Here is a 10,507-nt window from a genome sequence, read left to right on the forward strand (position 1 = left end):
CCGCCGCTGCTGCCACTGCTGTTGTCACTGCTGCCGTCACCGCTACAGGATCTACAGTTGCTGTTCCCCATACTCCCGCTGGTGCTGCTCCCCCTGCTGGCACAGCTGCTGCTGCCACGGTTAGCATGGGCTGAAAAGCAGGCACACTCCTACTTACACATTGCACAAACCTGATATAGGAAAATATAAGACAGTTGAAATAAGAATATTGACATCATGACATGACCATCACAGTGTAGCTGTGTTGTTGTGATGTCATCAGGCTTTTTTCTTTTTACATCAATCTTATCAGGCTTTGTGCACTTGTGATACTTTTAAGCAAATTATTTGAAAACAATGACAGACGTTTTCATCACATATGTTGTTGATTATTATCAACACATTACAAAACAATCAGACATCATTTCACAAGTGGTTTCACAGTAACATTAATAGTGCTACAGTAATGAAAGATAGTCAAAGGATCCACTGCATTTTTTGTTTGTCTGTGATTATACTTATGTTGTAGATATGAAATGTTTATGAATGTTTTGCCTGAATTGATATGTTCTGTTTGCTGGCTGACTTGGCTTTTTGCATTTGCACCTCCCTTCCATTATTTAGTTGTGCTTGTATATGTTGAATGGTGATGTAGTTTCTCATTGAATGGTTTATAGTATTTACAGTTATAATATAAACATGTTTGCTAAACTTGTAAAAGGTTTTGTTCACTGAGTTGATAACTGTGTGTGATTTGCGTGCTGCCTTCTGATGTCTTTTCCCTAGTCCGAGGTGCCGTCATTAACAGAAGCTCAGGGAGCCCAGAGAGACGACACCCCAATGGACGTGGACCAGCCGTCTCCTTTGGACCAGGATCCTGCACCTCTTGGTATGTGTCTCCTGCTGTTTAGTGTTCTCTTGGTATGTGTCTCCTGCTGTTTAGCGCCATCTGTGTTGATTAGCTTTTTCACTAAGAGATACAATATCAACAAAAATCTTGTATATTTATACTGTTTTTAATTTTTAGATGATGAAGGAAACAGCCAGTCAGAAAGTGAAGAGAGGCTTCCTGACCTGCCTCTTCTCAGTGAGCAGCTTCTGTTGGATGAACTGTGGGACATGCTTGGAGAGTGCCTGAAGGAGCTGGAGGAGTCTCACGACCAGCATGCTGTACTGGGTGAGTTCAACTATGAAAACCAAATCTTATTCAGAATTTATATTCTGAGGTTGCAGGTGCTGTCATGGTTTTTTTTTTCTTTTTTTCAGTTCTCCAACCTGCTGTGGAGGCCTTCTTCCTCGTCCACGCCACAGAGCGAGAGAGCAAACCTCCTGTCAGGGACACGAGGGAGAGCCAACTTTCTCACATTAAAGACGAACCTCCACCACTTTCCCCAGCCCCTCTTACACCTGCCACACCTTCATCTTTGGACCCATTCTTTTCAAGAGAACCTTCCTCCATGCACATCTCTTCCAATCTTCCACCTGACACACAAAAATTCCTCAGATTTGCTGGTGAGTTCGGAGGATTTCTGTAAGATAGGTTGTTCCCCTCTGTTTTTCTGGTTTGTGGCTGACTTGTCCTTTTTTCAGAAACCCACCGCACTGTGTTGAACCAGATCCTGCGACAGTCCACCACTCACTTGGCTGATGGACCCTTTGCAGTCCTGGTTGATTACATTAGGATCCTCGACTTCGATGTTAAGAGGAAGTCAGTGAGATTTTATTAATCTGGTGATACAATACATATCACTATTTTCCTAGATCCCTGCTTTGAATTGTGTAAATGACTGTTGATTATTTACAGATACTGTACAACTATGTTTTATTTTGCCTGTTGAACCCTGGTTTGTAGTTTGCTGACACTTAAGTCTTTCTGGATTTCTGCAGATATTTCCGTCAGGAGTTAGAACGCCTCGATGAAGGCCTGAGAAAGGAGGACATGGCTGTGCACGTGCGCAGAGATCACGTGTTTGAGGACTCTTACAGGGAGCTGCATCGCAAGAGCCCAGAGGACATGAAAAACAGACTGTAAGGCCAACTTTTATTCCCCCCTTGTCTCAATATTACTTGGAAAAAAAACAACCACAAACAATCCCCCTCATACTCTGCTGCCTCTACTGCAGGTACATTGTATTTGAAGGAGAGGAGGGCCAGGATGCTGGTGGTTTGCTGAGGGAGTGGTACATGATCATCTCCCGGGAGATGTTCAACCCCATGTACGCTCTGTTCCGTACCTCACCCGGTGACCGCGTCACATACACCATCAACCCCTCATCTCACTGCAACCCCAACCACCTCAGTTACTTCAAGTTTGTGGGTCGCGTGGTGGCCAAGGCGGTTTACGACAACCGGTTATTGGAATGCTACTTCACGCGCAGCTTCTACAAACACATCCTGGGCAAAAGTGTCAGGTATTCAAGTTTCATTAAGCAACAGCTAATTATTAGGCCATGTTAGAAATAATTCCAACAATGCCATAGTCACAAATGTGTCTAAAGTGTATGTATGTATGTATGCATGTATTTCCAGGTACACAGACATGGAGAGTGAGGACTACCCCTTTTTCCAGGGTCTGGTGTACTTGTTGGAGAATGATGTGTCAACTCTGGGCTATGAGCTGACATTCAGCACTGAGGTTTGTGTTCAAATTAATCAGAATATTTTCTAACAAATATTTCCCTAATCTGCGGAAATGAGGTTCTCCTTGAATGGGTGGCATAAAAATATCAAACTGAAATGAACTTATTTTGTAAGGCTTCCACCTTTTTACTAGTGTCCATGATCTCTGTACATGTGTAGGTCCAGGAGTTTGGGGTCTGTGAAGTCCGAGACCTCAAGCCAAATGGAGCCAATATCCTGGTAACAGAGGAAAACAAGAAAGAGTACGTGCACCTGGTTTGCCAGATGAAGATGACTGGTAAGAAAGAAATCTTTTCTTGAATCTACAGCTGATGCACTATGTAAAATTTAGCAGGTGTATATTTTCTGATGCACTAGGGGGCAGCATATCTAAGCATTAGACTGATCAGTATTCAGCAGAAGCAGCTGGTGTTTTTTTTTTCTTTTTGGAATGGCTGTATGATCAAAACCAACATCCTCCAGCTGCTGCTTGTGGATCTTATTCAGTGAAGAAATCAGCTGCTTAACTGAAATAGCAGACAAATGAAATGATAGTTCACACGTCAAAAACTATCACCATTATCATCTCATTTACAAAATGACCTCTGAGTGAATACTTGATACTTGTTTTTTAGGTGCAATCCGTAAGCAGCTGGCAGCCTTCCTCGAGGGATTCTACGAGATCATCCCCAAGAGGCTGATCTCCATCTTCACTGAGCAGGAGCTGGAGCTGCTCATCTCTGGTCTGCCTACGATCGACATCGATGACCTGAAGGCCAACACGGAATATCACAAGTACCAGTCGAGCTCCATCCAGGTCTGCAACAGTTAACACAAACCACTCTAATATGGAAATGTATGCCTCTAGATCCACGTGTGCTGTGCAAAAGTTTTAGGCCAGTGTACATTCAACCAGAGCCGATGCCTGTTGAGGACATAAATACGGTGCTGACACCTGCTTGTCGTGATTACAAGCAATAAATAAATGTTAATATATAGTTATACATTCGAATATACAGTAGGGTGCAACCTACTTTACCTTCTTTTGTGAAGCGTGGATATTAAATTAGACTCATCCAGAGTTTTTGGCACCATGAAGCTGTAAAATCCATAGAGCCTACAGACGATAGCACTGAAGGCCATTATCTGAAGGTAAAATTTTTTCCTTGACGCTCTCCATTACCTGCACCGTCTTCATTCTACATACATTACTTCCATCTTCTTATGATCTATTATAGTGCTTGGCTCTCACATTACATGCTAAGCATGTCAGTAAAACTGGTGCAGCAGTGTTTTAGGGAAATGGGAGAAAAGGCCTGTAGTTACTTAGAGGATATGAGTGAATCAATTTTGAAAGCATTTGTGAATTATGACTCAGCACAGATTGAGTCCCCACTCCATAGAAGTGAGGACACACCAGTGAAGATGACTAACGTTGTTATGATTCTTCTCTTCTCACCTCCTCAGATCCAGTGGTTCTGGAGAGCTTTACGGTCCTTTGACCAAGCAGACCGGGCCAAGTTCCTACAGTTTGTCACAGGTACATCTAAAGTTCCCCTGCAGGGCTTCGCTGCCCTCGAGGGCATGAACGGCATCCAGAAGTTCCAGATTCACCGTGACGATCGTTCCACTGACCGCCTGCCATCTGCTCATACCTGGTACTGACCCAGCACTTTTCCCTAATTAAACAACAGAATCTAAATTAGTGGTGGAACAAAAACAAAACATATGTTATACATAATTGGAAACTGTAACCAATACATTCATATATATAAATATGCATAAATATACGTGTGTATGTGACTGTCTGTATCTTCGTTACTTCTTAGCTGAGAATCAAGTATATTTATTTACTTTATTTTCCTTCTCTCTCCCCCAGCTTTAACCAGCTGGACCTTCCAGCCTACGAGAGCTACGAGAAGCTGAGACATATGCTGCTGTTGGCCATCCAGGAATGCTCGGAGGGATTCGGACTAGCTTAAACTATGAGACTCCTAACACAGTCAGACATGCGTACAGGCGGTCGTCTTAGGTTTGCCGAGTCCTGACACAGTTGACACTGATAACACTCAACACAATTATCCTAGTCACCTACTGGACTGACCGGTCCAATGGTCTGGACTTACTGGTTTCTTTTCCATGTAAAACAGAAACAACCGGCGAGTGAACACAGACTGATTGACATAGCTTACAACATGGAGAGCCTCACGGTGACACCACTGTGTGTGTGTGTTTGTGTGTGCGCGTGTGTGTCTCCCTTTCCAATTTAATGACAAATGCAAGAGTGGAATTCAGAGGATAAACCATGGACTAATATAAAAGACGTTTCCTTCATTTAGTTTGATTTCTCTGTACAAAAGGTTTGGGAGTTTAATATGTTTAATCTTTTTTTTTTTTTTTTGTTCTCTGGTTGTGTAAAAAGAAAAAAAGAGGATGTTGTTTGAACAGGATGGTTATAAAACCTTTGGGGACAAAAAATGTTGCTGTTTCCTTGTTGCTAAATTGTGACCTCACAAGCCTTGAGGACGGGGAACATTTTTATGCGGGGTGTGTGGACAACAAGAGAAGTTTTGGAGATAACTCACAAAAAATGCACTTTTCAAACGTTTTGTGGCATTTTTAAGGAAGGATGGTACAAATAATGAAGAGGAAGAAGCCTGAAGGTGATAAAAGACATTAACCATAAAGTCTAGAGTATTTTTGGCTATTAAAACGCTGACCCAGCCTTGAGCCTTTGAATCGGAGTGAAATAACTACATGAATAAATGCATAAAATTGCGTCCATTGTCTCTTTTTACTCTGTTTTGACATCACGTGATGTGAGCTCCTGTATTGACCTTATTTACTATGGTGACCATGTGTCCTGACACAGGTTATGTTTATTGTGAACTTGTAAAAGCTTTTAGATGAAACCAAAAATGACAAATCTAACCGTAACACAGTAAGTGATGAACCGTTTGAGCACTGTTTGATGAACTTCACCCTGTGTTAATGTCTGGTCTGCTGCAGGTGTGAGTCAAACCCAGGACGACTGCTTTACTTATTGGATGTCAGACGTTTGTGACCTGGTGTTGACCCTTAATAAGACACACCACTTTCAAAGCTTTTGCTTCAAAACTTCACAGAAAAGTTTTTTTTCAATATTCCCCCTGGATCCCTAAAGGCTCTGTGCCCCCCTACTTTATAAACCACTACATTGACTCATAAATTAAAAAAAGGAATTTCCATGCAACACATTTGAGGACTTTTAGAATTCTCCATTTTATGTGAAATAAGATTTTGCAGTCATTTTAAGAGGAGTAATCAAACATTTTTTAGATGTATCAGGTATATACAAAATGTACTCCATTGATGTGAGTCACTACAAGCAGTTTTTCATCCAAGATGAGGAATATTTACACAGATTTACACGATTTAATGAAAAGTGGGCGAGTTAATATATGTCCTGCTCCAGGAGGAGAAAACCTGTGTCACGATGCAGAGTCATTGATGATGAGTACAGTAATTGTAGCAGTCTGTTCCATACATCTGATTAGAGCATCGTCAGCAGTCGACTGGTCAACAAGTGTTCTATTGGCCCACCACCAAGGGTGTGTTCAACATTGCGTCCCTTCGATTGATTAGGTCTGAAACCTCAGACTCAATCAATCAGACCTTTAACTTTTTTTTTTGTTAATTTTCGGTTTACTCTCACACATGAATGTGTATTAATGTTCATACCACCAGTACGACGGACCAGATTGTGTGCAGTGTGAACCTCCACCCTGGCACATCTGTCGTCCACACCTGTTCTGTCTTTTCACTCCTCCTCTGTGGACCTGCTCTCCACATGAGCTTCTGCCCTTGTTCCACACCAGTGCTCGCTACAGCAACAGAAATCACAACCCCACCCATGCTGCATCTCCGACTCTCCCCCCACCTCTCACCCACGACCCCCATTGAAAAACCTTCGCACCAGTTGCAGGGCAGAGAGCGTCCACGTCTGATTTAATGTGTACCCTGCCATGATAAATGAAACCAGGGGGATTTTAGACCTCACACCGAGCTCTGAGAGCAGAGAACACAGTCGGCGACTGTAGGTGAACCCTACATACAATGTTACCTTTAAAATACTACACAGACACCATTTTAAAACCAAGCCGGGGTTTTCATATCCTGTAAACATCCATTATTTTAGATAAGCTTTGATTTAAACATTAAAATTTAAATCTTTCAGGGAAATTCCTGGAGGTCCTGGAATTTAATGACACTTTTACACAGTGGTCGATGAACCTTTTTATGTCAGGTGGAATTTGTGTGGTTGAATATCTGTCAGGGAGAAACACATGGTGTGTAAGTTCTCATACAGAAAATACAAGTAATTTTATCCTGGTCCGAACCATATGAACAAGTCACAACTCACTTTGACTTGGTCAGAAGTCAGGGGTTAACTGAACAGTGCAGTGGAAGACTATTGGTTAATGTAATCTAATGACTTGCTGGAAAAAGCAAAACTGTAGATTATGCTGATGCTCCAGGTTAATCAACCTGATGCTGATGCTCCAGTTTTCTATGCAGACTCTAAATCTCTGTTTAGTTGAGCTGCTGTGGGACAAATTAGATTGATCAGTCCAAAATGTCCATCCCCAGAATCATCATTTCCATTAAAGAATTTAAGAAACCTAGGAATGCAATTCCTGGCACATACTTTAAAACAGCTTTCTGCTTTACCCCACTGTTGTTAAAGCCAGTGACGGGTACTTTAAAGAAAAACTAAACCATGTAAAAGTAATATTTGTTCTGATAAGTCACTCCTTCTATGTGTGTTGATGTTTGATCATACTCTCAGATATTGCAGCCTCTAGAGTGGGCTGTGTGTAGTACAGAGACCGTATACAGTATGTGAGTACTTAAAGGCTCCGTGATGAATACTGTAGTATTTCTCCCCTGGTTTAGACCAACACACAGGCGTAGAGTAGCGGTTATATTTAAACCTTAGGATAAAATAATAAAAAAAGTTTGTCGTAAACAAAGTCGTCCGTCCTGGTCTGTAGCTGAGGAGGAAATGAAGGCTGGTGCTGTTCATTAATAATGACTGTGTTGTGTATGAGCCAGAAGCTCTCAGAGTAATTTGTTGGACGGTCTTCAGTGCCTCTGGAATAAATCACTATACTGCAGAGTTCACAAAGCAAAAACATCAGGTGCAAAGAAACAAAATGAGTTCATTAGAGTAATTGGTTTAATATTTCTAATAAGCTGGACAGACGTTTACACTGGTGGGAATTAATGACTGTTCACTAATATATTTTCATTCAAAGCCAGTGAACACAACACTGGGTTCATCTGCAGCAGTTTTGTTTTTTTATAGGGTGTGAACTCACAGTCTGTCACTGTTTCTCTGCATAAATTCACTGTGGTTTAGTCAAGATCCATGTTCCAAATATAAAACATCCCCCTGGAAATGTGTGTGTTGTTGAAGGAGTTTTAAAAAAAAAAAGTTAGTTTCAGCCAAAGCTGTTTTTCATAAGAATGACGAGACAGATCAATGTGTTCAGCTTTAGTTTAGTCTATTTAACCAGGTCACCAGTAGCCGACTGGACTCGACTGGTTTCCTGAAGATGTTTCACTCTAACCCTAAATTTCAGCACCTCAGGTGATGTGTGTTTGTGTAACGAGGGAGGGTGTGGCCTCAGGACACCGACACTCAGTATCAAGGTGTGCTGTATTATGAGGAAACTTCTTTTCTTCAGACAAAAGCTACCAAAAAAGACTATCTAGAAACTGCACTGATTCATTTACAGTTTTCAGGAGCTGAAAGAATGTGTTTTCAAACTCAGGACTCACTCCATGTCAAGTAAGATTCCAACCGCTGCACCACTGTTACACCAGTCAATCAGACTGGAAGCACTGATGAATTTCCAGTTTAATAGTTTGTTTGTATGTAGTTGGAAAATGCACCACTTTTTTTTTTTGAACTGTATATGCATACGTCTTTCCTCTAAACCAAATATTCAGTGAGACTTGATTAATTCAGAGCGCCACTGTGTGGATAAAAGGGAACGTTGACGTACCCAGTGGACAGGAGCAGCCCTGAGCTGTGACAGGAGTGTGACGGGTGAGGCAGGGTGAGGCAGGGCGAGGGAGGGCGTGGTGAGCCTCGTGAATCTGTCATGTTTGTCATCACCTTGATTAGGCTGAGTTCCCTGCTCTGTCTGTGAGCAGCAGCAGCAGCAGCAGGGGTAACAGTCTTCACTCTGCACAGATCCACACACGCTGACGCAGCTGTGGTGTGGAGCTGGTAAACAAAGCAGTGTGTGATCGGAGTTTTCTGGACTCGTGTGGAGTCCAGACCCTGACCAGAGATGACGCTCAGTCTCCTGTAAAGGTCACAGTCCGTGGTCACCGTCTCCTCCACAGCCCCCTCTCCTCCTCCTCCTCCTCCTCCTCCTGCGCTCAGTGCAGCAGCAGTGTGCACCTTGTGGCATTTTCAGACCAGAGAAGCCGACGCATGCAATTCAAGTCGGTTATATTACAGATCAGGTATCGTGCTGCTACTGAAGGTTATCAGACTGAGGAGTGTAATACAGTCGGAGGGATTTGATGAAACAGCCAGAAATAAAACGGCTCCTTTTCAAATCAGAAACGTGCTTCTGCTAATCTCAGTTAGTATATCTATATTTAGTATTATATTGTATTATATAGTGCAATATATTTTCTTCTATGTATAGAAATAGAACTACATGAATGACATTGTTTGAAGTCCAGTTATTATAGTCTTAATACTATATAAAGAAAAAATACAACAATATACTAATACAATATATAATACTATTATTAGAGATATATTATATAAGTGATCAGTATAATGATACAAACCATAGTGTAGATATACACAGTTACTACGTGAGCATTGTACTGCAAGATGTAATATGTTATAAAATCTAAAGCATAAAGAGTACCGTATTTTCCGCACTATAAGGCGCACCTAAAATCTGAAAATTTTTTCAAAAGCTGACTATGCGCCTTATAATCCGGTACGCCTTATATATGGATCAATATTGAGCCGCGACAGGTCTCGCAACTTACGGTAAGCAGCCACCGACTCCATTTTTCCCCGTAGAAGAAGAAGTGCGCGGTGCATGCTGGGATATATTAAACAGCGATTCATTTTCATTTGTGTGTTTGTGTAAAGACCCTGAAATGGCTCCTATTAAGAGACACGCTTACAACGCAGAGTTTAAACTCAAGGCGATCAGTCACGCAGTAGAACACGGAAATAGAGCAGCAGCAAGAGAGTTTAACGTTAATGAATCGATGGTGCGGAAGTGGAGGAAGCATGAGGATGAGCTGCGCCAGGTAAAGAAGACTAAACAAAGTTTCCGTGGCAATAAAGCGAGATGGTTACAGTTAGAGGACACACTTGAACAGTGGGTTGTTGAACAAAGAGCAGCAAGTAGAAGTGTCAGTACAATCACTATTCGAATGAAGGCAACAGCGCTGGCACGCGAACTTAACATTAAAGAATTTAGAGGCGGTCCTTCTTGGTGCTTTCGGTTTATGAAAAGATGTAATCTCTCCATCCGTACACATCCGGACATTCCCTTTAGCGCGGCACCATCTAATGGTTGCATAACGTAACTACAGCCTCTACTGTAGCGCCTTATAATGCGGTGCGCCTTATATATGGAAAAAGTTTTAAAATATGTCATTCATTGAAGGTGCGCCTTATAGTGCGGAAAATACGGTATTTAAATAGTACACACTAGAGTCACTCTGTACTGCACACATGTATGTGTAGTGTTGGGTTCTATGTAAAACTCTGATTTGAATACCAGTGATAGACATTTGTGTACACACATCCTGCACCTCCCTCCTCCCTCCCCCCCCCCCCCTCCCCCCCCCCCTTTTTGTTCCTTTCTTCTTCTCACAC

At 42.0% G+C, this 10,507-nt stretch overlaps 1 protein-coding gene across 1 annotated transcript in view; it reads left to right on the plus strand.

Moving 5' to 3' along the window:
- Window positions 1-5,378, plus strand: part of huwe1 (HECT, UBA and WWE domain containing E3 ubiquitin protein ligase 1) — a 30,292-nt gene extending 24,914 nt beyond the window's left edge. The window contains exons 72-83 of the mRNA XM_025059414.1: window positions 1-119; window positions 766-868; window positions 1,007-1,156; window positions 1,246-1,491; window positions 1,570-1,687; window positions 1,867-2,007; window positions 2,103-2,390; window positions 2,509-2,614; window positions 2,779-2,896; window positions 3,234-3,415; window positions 4,066-4,256; window positions 4,478-5,378. Coding sequence (XP_024915182.1) covers window positions 1-119; window positions 766-868; window positions 1,007-1,156; window positions 1,246-1,491; window positions 1,570-1,687; window positions 1,867-2,007; window positions 2,103-2,390; window positions 2,509-2,614; window positions 2,779-2,896; window positions 3,234-3,415; window positions 4,066-4,256; window positions 4,478-4,580 — 1,865 coding nt within the window. The 3' untranslated portion in view covers window positions 4,581-5,378. The remainder of the gene's footprint in view (window positions 120-765; window positions 869-1,006; window positions 1,157-1,245; window positions 1,492-1,569; window positions 1,688-1,866; window positions 2,008-2,102; window positions 2,391-2,508; window positions 2,615-2,778; window positions 2,897-3,233; window positions 3,416-4,065; window positions 4,257-4,477) is intronic.
- Window positions 5,379-10,507: the final 5,129 nt, after the last annotated feature.

This window comes from Cynoglossus semilaevis, chromosome 10 (genome assembly GCF_000523025.1).
Source record: "Cynoglossus semilaevis isolate Cse_v1.0 chromosome 10, Cse_v1.0, whole genome shotgun sequence".
NCBI lineage: Eukaryota > Metazoa > Chordata > Actinopteri > Pleuronectiformes > Cynoglossidae > Cynoglossus > Cynoglossus semilaevis.